A 12,500-nucleotide genomic window follows, 5' to 3' on the forward strand; every position below is an offset into this window, starting at 1 on the left:
GCATACAGCCAGGGTATAAAAGTCACATCAGCTGCTGGTCAGCCTTCAGTTAGATCTTCATCCAATACACACTCTTTTGATCTTCTCTTCTCTTCTAGGCCCTGGTGGCAGCATACCGTACCAGGTGTTTTCACTACTCGCCACCCCGGGAAATGTCAGCGTCAATTGATCCATAATGCCTCCCAACCCGGCTGAGGGCCGTGCCGATGCCGCTTAGGGCCTTGGGTGACCGCTATCGGCGGCCGTCTCCTATCCATTGACGCGGAAGTTCGATGGTCTTTGCGGAGTTCACTATACGAGTTGTGCTTCTCTGTCCAGTTAGCCAGGAGCACATCCAACCCAACTTCTTTGCACAAACATCATTCGCCATACACGCGTTACCTCCGCATCATCTACGCGTTACCTCCCCGTCACCTACGCAGTACCCGGAGTGATACTCGAGTGCTCACCGTCCACGATCGCGCATACCTGTATCCATTGATAGGACATACCACTTCTCAGTCGACATGGACGATACCGGCAACATCGATGTCGATCACGCCATGTCGGCACCATCGCCAGCGGATCGAGTATTCAAGACGGCAGAGCTGCGCAATCTGATACTCGATCACCTGCCTGCTAGCGACGTGGCCGCCCTCCACCTCGCAACTCGTCTCCCAATGACTAGAGAGGACGCAATCAAGTATATGGACCCCCTTCGTGACCTCGGCTTCGTACATGACGCCATCATCGAGCTCGAACGGGCCGGTGTTAAGGTCCTCGTGGTGGGAATGGGCATTTATGTTCTCCAGAACCGCATCAGAAATCCCTTGGATACCCGCCCTACCAACCCCATCTTCGTCGGCCTTGTGTTTTCCAATTTTGGCGCCGCACATGAGCCCGCCCTTAGTCGCTTCTTCTCTAGGATGCACTGTTCCCTGTCAACGTCTGGCGACTTGGGTTCCCTGTTAACGTCTGGCGACTTGGCGTACACTGTTAACGATGGATCGGGCGATTGCTGGCCTCGTCGCTCGTTCTTACAGAGCGCTACGCCTCAAGTGTCCGTGGTTTTGCCCAGCTTCTTCACTCCTACTTACAGCGAGTTCGCCCTACCGAGCTCATCTGGCGCCATTTCTTCTATGGTGGGCCTTAGCGGCGAACCTGGTACTGGTCAAGCCTACCTCCCGGTCGCGCGGGCGAGCTCCATGTGGAGATTTGCCGTCTCTCGGTCCGTGCTAGAGGGGCTGGACGCCGGGGTCAAGTGGCTATCCTTCGGCGACGGCTTCGACTTCATGATGTTAATTAACACGGCGAATGACCTCGCATGCAATAACGACATGAATTGTGACTACGCCTTCGGTCTAGCTCGCTGTCTGCGGCAGTTGGTCTAGCGCCCGGTGGACGGATTGATGTATCCTACGACAAGCCAGCACATAGGAGCAATCATTGGGGAGATCATGTCTTATGGGGGTGAAGAGAAGCTGGGAATCAGACGCTGAGAATGAGAAGTCAGTTGGTACTTGAGACTACATCTGGTAGATGGTAAGCTGGGTCGTGCCAGCTTGAGTCCGGTGCGCGTGGAATTCCGTGGCCGAGGGAAGCCAATCAGGCGGCGGCAGTGAGAACTAGCTAGACGGTAATGGCATTGATATGAGATGAAAAATCTGCTCCGTCTGTGAACCTGAAGTAAGTGGGAGACTGGATTGGTAGCATATGGCGTAGACTTTAACCCGTCGCCAACAACGTCTGGGCATCCCCTATCAATTGATAACTGGGGTGATACACTACATCCGGTACCAAGTGCTACCGGGGATGGCTGAAATACACTGAAAAATTCAGAAGATAACGTAACAGCTTAGGTGACACTAGAATAGGCCCAAGTACTGATCTCTTCCGAACAGCGATAGGGAGATGAGGCCCTTCCACTGCGCTGAACCCCTTGTCGCACTGGGTATATATGCCACTATATCGCACGCATATAGTGGAGTTCCACTTTTGCGTGCGACACCCCTGAACCCCTGAACCCCTGTAGCCCTGTAGCCTTGTACTAACGCCCACTATAAGGGTCTGAATGGTGGCAGTTCAGAGGCCCTGGGAAGGATACAGCTATAAACCATAGTAAGGCTGACTCGTCCCATCGTGAACCACTAATACAATCACTTTGGCAACTGGCTAGTGTAGGCATAACACGATTGTGGTCCATTCCGCAAGAGCTCTTAACTTTCCATTAAGCCTTACCTCTTGATGCAATTTAAGTATGACTACAGCATCAGTCGCATAGCCCTTGCCTCAGACCCCTTTCGAATAGGGGTGCTATTCCTATCGAAGATAATGAATGAGATGATAGTTTCATTACCAGCAACCATACACTGGCTCACGACCCGGTCTCCATCTCCATCTGCAGGACTCAACATCCAACCACTGCCGGCCCGGGAGCGGTATAGCTCGTCGGCACAGAGGGGAAGATGTCGATCAGGATGCCCGGATCAGTCTCTCCATACAGGCCAGGGATGAATACCCCGCTGAACGTCTTGGTGCCGCTTCCCGTGACGGTGAGCTGGCCACATCTACAGACAGTCAGTATATCCCAACATCAAAGAGCCCAGGGTAAGAGAAGACGTACGCGATGTAGAATTGGGCACCCCCGACGCTGCTGGCAAAGTGCAAGGCGATATGCTCGACGCGGAGGAGATAATCGCCGGGCGCGAGGCACTGCGGAATCTGGACGGTGGCGTTCGGGGAACCATGGGTCGGCCACGTGTATTTCCCACCCGAGATGGTCGGACCCTGCGAGAAGATCTTGAACCAGGCGCCCGACCCGTCAAAGGACGCAGCAGTCTGCCCTGCCGGTACTTGGGTCATGTAGAACTGGAGTGTGCCCGGGTGCGACATGACGGGGTCCACCGTGAAGCCGACCTCCGAGCCAGCCGCCACGCGCATGGTCTGCGTTCCCTGCTCGGGCGCCAGTTGGTAGCACCGCAGCTGTTCGGACGAGAGGTCCGTTAGCGGGCCGTCGTCTTGGTAGTTGGTCGTCTTGCGGACATACTGCCAGTCCTGCGCCGTGGCGCCGTTGGCGATAAGGCGAGGGAACGTATCTTGGTTCGATTAGCTTCTTCTGATACCCAGGTACTGGATTAAGGGGTAAGTGATTACACTCACAATGCCCATGCACTGCCGAAGCAAGTGCAAACAGTACAATGCCAAAAGCCTTCATGGCTCTTGACTATGGATGTCGTGCTCAAATGACCTACGGTGACGGCGGCTCAGGTCTATATCTGTATCTCCCACGTTGGGTGTTGGACATCCAATATACCGAGGTTTGTGACTTGGCTGAGTCTACCCCGAGGGAACACTTGCCGGCTGAAGTGAGCGCCGGGTAAACATAGCAATGACAACCACTCATGTGGTGTCGGACTTGATGTCGGAGTTGACGTCGGAGGTGTCAGATATCACCAGGACAGCTCCGCCATGCGAGGCACCCCATTGGGAAGGTCCTCCACTTGCAATACCACCATCCCGGGATGCGTTTGATGGGATCTGCGAGTATTGACTGCTGGAATGCCGAATCGGCCGGCTTAGGGGCAGGTCCGACTTCAGCGCAGCTTTTGTTGTGTTCGATGTCCTCCAGGGGATATTCGACCTGGCAAACATCTTGATATCCACCATGGCCTTGGCTGTTTCGGACCAACGTAGTCGAGCCGAAGCAGCATATGTCTCAGTCTAGGTGTATTGCACGGCCTCGTACTGCCCCTTGCTCGCATGCGTGACGGGCGACTTTCAGTAAGTTGTCCGGTGCGCCTAGGTTGCTAGAATACGACAGACTATAACTTCTGAACCGCATTCAACGAGCAGAGAGACTTTCCGAATAAATCAAGAGCGACGGACGTCACAAAGACAGTATGCGATCGATAAGAAGACATCAAACACTAAGACGCGAAGGAACAAGCTGGAGACCAAGCTGTTAAATTGGGTCACCACCACGATGCCGCAATAGGGGTTATAATCGAAAGATGACTAGAAAGTACAGGTCTGACGACCACTTGCAACAAAATGGATAGGACTAAACGGAGTCAAGTCTCAAATTCCGCTAGTTACTCAAGTCGGAAGCTATCCTACTGCTTATGGTCAGGGGCTGGACATCGAGGCCAGGGATGTGAGCTCGCCAGGGATGTGAGCTCGCCATGGCTGGTCAGCGTCCGGGCATTCGCAGATACAATGTCGCCGTCGGGTTCCCGTCGCTGGCAAAATGCGGCATCTTTCGTCACCCTTCCATCGCCCTCCATAAAACGCTCGTGGCGGGATCTGTCCGCCCAAGTAGGTCTGCATGAACCCCACGGCCTCCAGCTTCATCTCATGGTCCGCAAATGACAGTGGGAATCAGACCAGGCCTTGACAATTCAAACCTCCAGCTGCTCAATGAAGTTGATATTAGCATTGAAGTGACAGCACTGACTAAGTGGGGTCCTCGCTCTTTCCCTGTGTCCGCAAAATGCACAACAGGGGGCCAGAGAGGAAGGCGCAACCCGTAGCCCTGACGACTGGAGCCTAGACCTTGTTCCAACGACATCCTCGCCATCCTCGCATCACCATCGCCCTCCATTCGTCCATTGCAAGCCCCGCCAACCGATTCGAACAACTTCACGATGGCGGACGACGAGAAAGAGCAGACGATGGCCGCGGTGGAGCAGCAGCTGCGCGACATGCACAGCGGCTTGACCCCCTGGTCGTCGACAGCGATGGAGAGGACGACGATGCGCTCCTGGCCCGAGCCAAGGCCGCCTCGAGAAACAAAAGGCGGGCCCGGCGCCACCTCGAGGCCCAGGAGGAGCTCAGCGACAGGCGCATGGCCGCGATGGAGGCCAACTGGGACAAGATCGTGGACGAGCACCGCGCCGGCACGTTGCGCGCCAAGCTGGACGAGCTGTCGCAGGCCCGCTTCGACCAAGCGCTCGTCATCGTGTCGGCCCACCTCGCCGACCCCGGTCCGTGGCAGAACATGTCGGCCGAGGTGACCCGGATCGCCAAGCGCCTGCGGGACCAGCAGCTGGAAGCCGAGATCGAGGCGCAAAAGGCCGAGGTCAAGAGGCTGTCGGCTGACATGGGGAAGAGATCGAAGCGGTCCGAGCAGCTCTGGGCTCAATTCACGGAGCAGGTCGATCAGATCGACGAGCAGTCGAAACAGATCAAGAACCAGGAGGCCCAGTCCAAGAAAGACCAGGACCAGCTCGAGACCAAGAGAGATCAGGTCAAGGCGCTTGCGGATCGCATCAACAACCTGGAAGGCCACCTCAAGGACCGGGTCGACCAGGTCGGGCAGCTCGAGCGCGAACGAGATCGACTCAAGGCTGCCAAGAACTCCCAGGGCATCAGGCTGAGGGAGCGGGCCGGGAGACTGGCGGACCAGGCCACCCAGCTCCAGAACCAGGCCACCCAGCTCCAGGAGAAGGCCGCCCAGGTCCAGGAGCTTGAGAGCAAGGTCCAGGAGCTCGAGAGCAAGGTCCAGACGCTCGAGGGCAAGGTCGATTCTCGTCGTTCCGAAAAGGAGGTGCTAGAGGACTCGGTTGCTTCGCTCCAGCGAGCGGCCAAGGACCACGAGCTTCTCCTGGGCGACGAGAGGGCTCTGGCCGACCAGCTGGGAAAGGAGCTCACCACGTGCAAGCGCCGGAGCTCCAAGCGCCGAGGCCGCATCGGCCGCATCCAGCAAAAGGTCGAGGCGTTGCAGCGCGAGCTGGAGTACAAGCGGCTGCTCGTCAAGGTCCGCGACCGCGCCATCGAGACCACCCGCGCGTCCCTGACGGCGCGCATCCAGGCCGAGGCGCACCGGGCCGACCTGGCCGAGGACAACGCGGGCCGGGCCGAGGACTGCCTGGAGGTGGCGGTCCAAGAGATCGCGCGGCTGGAGGGCGAGATCGACAGCGGCGACGAGGAGCTCGAGGACACGCTCGAGGACATGTGGATCATGGAGGGCGACGGCGCGCTGCTCCTCTGCCGCCTCCGGGACCTCGAGGCGGCCCACGCGGAACAAGACCAGCTGCTCCGGGACGCGGCCAGCAGCCAGATGCAGCTGGACCGAGACCTCGATGCGGCGCAGCAAGCGCTGGAAGTCGAGTTCCGGAGCCGCTGGCAGCTCGCAGACGAGCAAGAGCAAGAGCGCCAGCGCGTCTTGGCGGCTCGACGCCGCACCGCCCGGCTCGTGGCCGACCAGTCCGGCTGCACCGCCGTCGCCGACGACGAGTGGCTCCCGGTTCTGCACGCCATGGGCCAGGAGCAGCAGCCCCTGGATGCGGCCGACCAAGCCCGGTCCTGGACCATCCGGGGAGTCCTGGTACGACGGCGATGGTGGTGCTGGTGCTGGTGCTGGTGCTGACCCTGCGGAGCAGACATCCGCCTTGACGGCGCTCTGCCGGCTGCATGGGCTGCGCCTCGACGGCCGCCTCGACGGGACCGCGGTGCAGCTGCTCGAGCGTCTGCGCGTCATCCTCGGGACCCCCGCCCGGCAGCCCCTGGCGCTCTTTGCCGTGGTCCTGGGCGGCTTCCGGCACGTCGGCTGTTCGGAGCAGGACGCCGCGTGTGTGCTCGGCGCCTGGAAGCTGGCGGGGCTGCTGGCGAGCGTGCGGCCGGCCGATGCTGACTTGTCGCAGGTCCGGGACGCGCTCGAGAACCGGCTGGCGTCGACGCCGCTGGGACTTTTGCTGCGCGGGGTCGTGCAGGTCGACGAGGTCCCTCTGGGTCTGTTGGCACTGCCGCCTCGCGTGCAGCCGGGCGCGATGGGCAGCCGACGGCTCTACTTCCCCGAGCAGGGAAAGGTCGTCTGCCTCGACGGCGCCCAGGGCCGCTGGCTGGTGCTGGTCGATTTGGGGGACCACTCCGTTCGTCTCGTGCATCGCCAGCTGGCCCGCATCAGCTTGACGAGCCTTGTCTTCCGCGGCGAGTCGCTGTCCTGGCCGTCTGATGATCTGCAAGTATTTAAGTTTGTAAAGGCGTGCACGGGCGCCCGTCTTCGCTAGTAATCTGATCAATCTGCTCATGTGCTTTTTTGTGACATCCGTAGACTGCTCGTGATCAACAAACTATGCGGCATCGGTGACAGGTCACTTCAGTAGTTTTCTGCAGATATAACAGACAAAACAGACGAGGAATGAAATCTATTGAGCGACTCTAGCAGCCCTAACCTTGTGCCGAAAGTGATTCAGGGGCACACGGCAACTACTCTAGCACCGCTACTAAAGACCCCCCTAGTCCTGCTTCCCCAAGAGATCCTTCTTGATATCCTCCAGCGTTTTCACGACGCGGCCCTCCTGCCCCTGACCCTGTGCGGGAACCGAGTTGGCGCGAGCCGGGCGCTGCTCAGCCGGTTGCTCGCATCTCTGCGTTTCCTGGCCCTTGCGCGGCTTACTGCCCTTGGCCTTGGCCTTGCCCTTGGTCGACCTGCCGCCATCCTGCGGCTTCTCGTCAGGCAGCTTCTGGCGCTTGGCGGGCGGCTCCGAGGCTTGACGGCCGCGCGAACGGGACTTCTTGTTGGCGAACTCCTGGACCCTGGGAGTGGGGTCGACGGGCGCCTCGGGATCGCCGGCGTCGCCATCGTGCAGGGAGTGCTCGGGGCCAGCGAGGTTGATCAGCTCCAGGCCGCGCCAGGTCGCTCGGAGCGTCTCCAGCCGCCTGGTCTGCGTGCGGAAGTTCGTCTTGGCAGCCTCGCTGGCGGGCTTGGGGTCCAGCCGCTTCACGACCTCGCACTGCCGGAGCAGCCAGCGTGCCACACGACGCATGAGCTTCGGGGCCTTGCGCTCGCAGCTGTAGCAACCTGTTAGCAGTGCTCGGACAGGGGCGCTCCCCAGACACTTACGCCCGGTTGTTCTTGATGCAACTGAAGCAGCGGCCGTTGCTGTCCGTGTTGTTGTCGTGACAGTACGACGCGTGGTTGGTGCTGGCCAGCGCAGAGCGGATGCACCCGATGCAGGGGTTGTGGCGCCGCTCGCCCGCGATGGTCGTCGAGATCTTGGGCGCTCTCGGCCGGTATTGGGGGATCTTCTTGCCGCGCTTCTTGTATCTGTCGAGCGTCGCCAGGGCATTGGCTATCTCTGCGTCGGAATCGTCGAGCTCGTCGTCGCGAGGCGCTATCTGGCCATTGTCGTTCTTGTGGCCGTCGGGACGTTCGCCGTTGGGGGGCTTGCGAGGATCCTTTCCACCGCCGCCAATGCTAGCACCAGCCGGGCCCTGTACTGCAGACACGTTAGCAAAAGCGTGGGTATTGTCGGGGAGATTGTTACCGGTTGCCATTGCTGCCCAGGAGTCGAGTTGACGGATGATATGGGTCTGATATCAGGAGAGGTCAGCATGGGCTCAAAGTCACTGAGCTAGGGGCATACCTTTGCAGCTTGGGTTGATGAAGAGAATGGAAAGGAAAACACGGGTTGGCGGCGAATCACTTTGAGCACTCGGGACAATCAATTTATTTGGACAGAGCCCAATCATCGAACAATATGGAGGTTGCAGTATAAAGTGATTGTCGATATAAGTCTCTGTCCATAAGCCTGGATTCAGACAACGTCCCAGTACTAGCCAGAATGTCAGACGTCCCGGGTCTTAATCAAATAGCCCTGATTGTGTTCATGTAGGATATCATTGTATTAGACCCTCAGCAGTCCCGCTCCCATATAAGAGGACTTAGCAGATGGAGTACCCAACATCCTTGAGACTAAAGCTTCGTGTTCCAATTGTCAGTGCCATGCTGGCTTCCATGCAGACACCATGGTCACTTAGGTCTGCCGAGTGAAGGCCAGAGTACCCCGGCAAATATTGCTCCCCCTCTAGGTCACTCACCCCTGACTTACACTGATTCCAGACACCGGCCATCCTAAGCCAGATGCTGAGATAAATGCGTGCCTCAAAATGCCTTACAGTGACCCCACCATGACCGCTGAAGCCCGTAGCCCGTAGCCCGTAGCCCCTGTAGCCCCTGTAGCAATGCCCACTGTAAGGTGCTGTCGCGCTCTGAATAGTGGCAGGCCTCGGGCCCCACCCCGCAGCGCCGTGAGGGACTTGTGCATTTGAAACTGACCCGCGCAAGAACTTTGTTTCTTTTCCTCTTCCCTCCTTGTTGGTATTGTCGAAGGTGAGAGTGCCCCCATCGCGATCTTTTCTTGTGCCCCGGACTAACGCAACACGCAACGAGCAGCTCCCCATCAAATTCAACTCTTGCGCAACCGTTTTTCGACCATTAGCAAGATCGGACTTCGACACCAACATGTCCTCCAAGCGAGCCGCCAGCCGCCAGCCGCGCGCCCGACCAAGCAAGCGCGGCCGACCCAACCCGAGCATCGAGGACGACGAGGAGCTCAGCTTCGGCGACAGCGACCTCGAGCCTCCGGAGGGACGTCGCTCGCAAGACGACGTCTCCGAGGAGTCTTCGGACGAGCACATGTCGCAGGACGACGCTTCCGAAGGCCCTCCGGACGGCGCCGACCTCGACTCGGCCGGCGACGGCGATTACGAAGAAGAGGACGAAGATGAGGACGAGGAAGAGGACGAGGACGAGGATTTGCGCAGACAAAGCCAGCACCGGCGCCCGCGCGTCACCGAGGGTCCCGGCTCTCCTGACGACGACGAGGTCGGTGCTGCCTCGGCCTCGAACTTGGACCCGAACGCGGACGGCCGCCTCTCGCGCAACACCCCGGTCCGCAGCGACGACGAGAAGGGCCTGCCGCTCCAGAAGGAGGGTCGCCAGCTCGACAACGCCCTCGAGGACGAGCTCGCCAGCCTCGGACCAGTCGCCAAGCAGAACGGCGTCAAGCGCGAGCTCATCCGGTTCATGCGGCGCATGAAACGCAACGCCACGGAGCACCGCGAGTGGGTGGAAAAGCACGGCCGCTTCTCCAAGGCGCGGGTGCTGCAGCCCCTGGAGCCCGTCTTCAACCGCAAATGGAGCCAGGACGACGAGGCCGAGCTCGTGCGCCAGGTGCGACACGACCCCTACCAGCAGTGGCTCCACGCCCAGCTCCGGCTGCCCGGAAGCTCGAGCAACAACTACTGGCAGCCCATGTGGACCAGGATGCTCGGCCTGCGCAAGTGCCGGCCCACCGACATCATCGGGCGCGGCCAGTTCCTCGAGTACGGCCCCAGCCACAAGACCCTCGCCGGCCGCGTCTACCCGGACCCCCTCTGGAACGGCACCTTCTGCAAGAAGCTGCTGCGGCTGGTCCTGTGCTGCCCCGACGGCGACGTGCGCCTGGTCTGCGTCTTCCTCCGGTACGCCGTGGCCTGCCGCATCAACGACCGCCGCCCGGTGCCCCTGGTGCACGACTTCTCGGGCGAGGACCCGTTCCTGGCCGACCTGCAGGCGGACCTCTACGCAACCGACGGGCGCCGGTCGCTGGCCAAGATCCACCACGACGCCCGCAAGCGCTGGCAGCAGGAGCGTGCCCAGCAGCGCGGGTACTCGCCCAAGCTGCCGTGGTACTCGGACATGCTCCGCAACATCGAGAAGGAGCTGTACCGCAAGGACACGCCCGAGTTCCGCGGCGCCGTCGGCCACAAGCTCGTCGACTTCGAGCCCTACCAGGTCGAGACCAGCGACCTGTCGGCCCTGCTCCGGGCGTTCGACAGCGTCCGCCAGAACGGCGTCGCCCTCTTCGCCAACTCCGCCGACACGGCCCGGGCCATGGGGGAGGTGCGCAAGTTCGACGGCGTCCCGTACCCCAAGACGCTCGCGGACTTCAAGGAGCTGCTCGCCAAGGTCCACCTCTCGGAGCGCCGGCTGCGCGTGCTGTGGCGGCGGTCTGCCCAGCGTTCCCAAGCGCGGGAAGAACGACGCCTTGCTGCCCAGGAGCAGGACGAGGACCGCGCCGCAGCCGAGCTGGCCGAGGAAGCTGCCGAGGAGCTTGTCGAGGACTTCGAGCTTCCTGAGGAGCTTCCTGAGGAGCCCGAGGAGGAGGAGCCCGAGGAGGAGCCCGAGCAGCTCGAGGAGGAGCTTTTCCGCCCGCCCTCCCCCTTTTACGAGGAGCCTGCCGAGGTGCCTTTCGAGGAGCCTTTCGAGGTGCCTTTTGAGGAGCCTTTCGAGGTGCCCGAGGTGCCCGAGCTTGAGGAGCCCGAGCCCGAGCCCGAGCCTGAGCCCGAGAAGGAGCCCGAGGAGGAGCTCGAGGAATGGTCGGGGTTCGAGGACGACCCCCTTCCCGATGACGAGGCTGCGGCTGCACGGAGCACTCCGGTTGCGGCACAAGCTGCGCCGGCAGTTGCCCCGGTTGTCGCGCCTCTCATCGTCCCTGACCCGGTGCGCCCCAGCCAGAATATCCTGGTGCCACTGCAACAGTACCACGCCCAGCACCTGCAGGCCGTCAACCCCAGGAAGCGCGGCAACAGGCAGTGGACCGCGGCCGAATCGCCGCCCCGGGAACTCTCGTCCGTGTCCGTGCGGCTGGGGGCTCTGCGCGGCAAATCGGGCGTCACCAACGACCGCGGCCAGAGCCGCCCGCGCTTGTTGCCGACCCGCCCCGTGTTCGCGCTCGCCGGCCTGGACGGCAGGCGCAGCAACTTCAGCGCGGCCATGTTACGGCACGCGGCGAAGACGCACGGCGACCGCGAGCCGTAGCGGTACCGGGATTAGGCCCGGCTGGGCATTTGCTGTAGTGGTTGATAGAAAATGGAATGGCAGCATCTCGACTCTAATTTGACTTTGATCCCTGTGACCCATGCTTGCATCGCCCATGTAACAAACGTAGAAGTGCAAAGCTCTTGTAAGAAGAAGCAAGAGCTGCAGGAGGTCCTTGGAAGGGGTTGCGGTATTGCATTGAAATGCGAGCATAATTATTGGCTCATAACCGGCAGGTCATATTCGCGCCTCTTTGCAGAGCTTGCTGCTGCAGTGCGTGACATTTAAATGCTGGAAACAGGAATCGACATGATATGTAGGTATACCGGAACTGCAGTACTATTAAGGACCGAGGCAATGCCATTGCATGTGTTCTATTGGACTATCTAAGGGAATATCTGCCAAGGTAGACAAGTCGGTGTTTTGTAAGAGGCGAATCTTGTGGCATAAGAGACGAAGCTTGTGGTAGCTTTGGAAGACGGAGTGACTGGCACGTTTGGGGGTCAGCGCCACTCGGGGGCCTTCGGAAACATCTTGCTAGCATGCTGTATGAAGACATGGTCAGTATGTAATGCTTGGACGGACGGCGGGGGACTTGCCAGGCGCAGCGACGGGTTGTTCGGGATTGGTGCTGGCGAGGCTCTCATTCGACATGACCTGGCTGTAGGTCTTCATGAGCATCACGGTCTCTCTTGTCCGCAAAGCCATGTCGCAAACCAGGACCAGAGCCGCACTCACATCGCCACAGTACGGTATGGTCGGCACTCTGGTGTCTATGTTCTTGCTCTTGGCGGCGTGGCAATGGCTGGGCTCGGGATCGATCGGGTCTCGAAAAGGTTCTGGGCCACTGGGTGTCGGTTGCTAACGGTTCGCGGCAGATGGGATGTCGGGATATCTTTCGAATGATTGAGGTTGCTGGCTATGGTCAATGGAGAAT

General features: G+C 60.1%; 6 protein-coding genes across 6 annotated transcripts; 2 read left to right on the forward strand and 4 right to left on the reverse strand.

Annotated features, from left to right (window-relative positions):
- Nucleotides 1-497: 497 nt before the first annotated feature.
- PG998_002902 (uncharacterized protein) lies at nt 498-1,101 on the reverse strand (the record flags this gene model as incomplete). Its single annotated transcript, XM_066869720.1, has 2 exons — nt 498-910; nt 1,077-1,101. 2 exons carry the CDS (start codon nt 1,099-1,101, stop codon nt 498-500), a joined length of 438 nt encoding a protein of 145 aa, XP_066738135.1.
- A 1,285-nt stretch (nt 1,102-2,386) lies between these two features.
- On the reverse strand, nt 2,387-3,193 carry PG998_002903 (fungal cellulose binding domain containing protein; the record flags this gene model as incomplete). The annotated part of the gene is made up of 3 exons (XM_066869721.1): nt 2,387-2,546; nt 2,603-3,074; nt 3,139-3,193. 3 exons carry the CDS (start codon nt 3,191-3,193, stop codon nt 2,387-2,389), a joined length of 687 nt encoding a protein of 228 aa, XP_066738136.1.
- Nucleotides 3,194-3,378: 185 nt separating this feature from the next.
- Nucleotides 3,379-3,645, reverse strand: PG998_002904 (uncharacterized protein; the record flags this gene model as incomplete). The annotated part of the gene is made up of 1 exon (XM_066869722.1): nt 3,379-3,645. The coding sequence occupies one exon, from the start codon at nt 3,643-3,645 to the stop codon at nt 3,379-3,381; it is 267 nt and encodes an 88-aa protein (XP_066738137.1).
- Nucleotides 3,646-4,194: 549 nt separating this feature from the next.
- PG998_002905 (uncharacterized protein) lies at nt 4,195-6,986 on the forward strand (the record flags this gene model as incomplete). The annotated part of the gene is made up of 3 exons (XM_066869723.1): nt 4,195-4,293; nt 4,529-6,304; nt 6,360-6,986. 3 exons carry the CDS (start codon nt 4,195-4,197, stop codon nt 6,984-6,986), a joined length of 2,502 nt encoding a protein of 833 aa, XP_066738138.1.
- A 228-nt stretch (nt 6,987-7,214) lies between these two features.
- On the reverse strand, nt 7,215-8,256 carry PG998_002906 (uncharacterized protein; the record flags this gene model as incomplete). Its single annotated transcript, XM_066869724.1, has 2 exons — nt 7,215-7,770; nt 7,823-8,256. The coding sequence occupies 2 exons, from the start codon at nt 8,254-8,256 to the stop codon at nt 7,215-7,217; spliced, it is 990 nt and encodes a 329-aa protein (XP_066738139.1).
- A 967-nt stretch (nt 8,257-9,223) lies between these two features.
- On the forward strand, nt 9,224-11,563 carry PG998_002907 (uncharacterized protein; the record flags this gene model as incomplete). The annotated part of the gene is made up of 1 exon (XM_066869725.1): nt 9,224-11,563. One exon carries the CDS (start codon nt 9,224-9,226, stop codon nt 11,561-11,563), a length of 2,340 nt encoding a protein of 779 aa, XP_066738140.1.
- Nucleotides 11,564-12,500: the final 937 nt, after the last annotated feature.

The sequence above is a fragment of the Apiospora kogelbergensis genome (genome assembly GCF_038363985.1).
Source record: "Apiospora kogelbergensis strain CBS 113332 chromosome Unknown utg000001l_segment0_segment0, whole genome shotgun sequence".
Classification (NCBI taxonomy): Eukaryota; Fungi; Ascomycota; class Sordariomycetes; order Amphisphaeriales; family Apiosporaceae; genus Apiospora; species Apiospora kogelbergensis.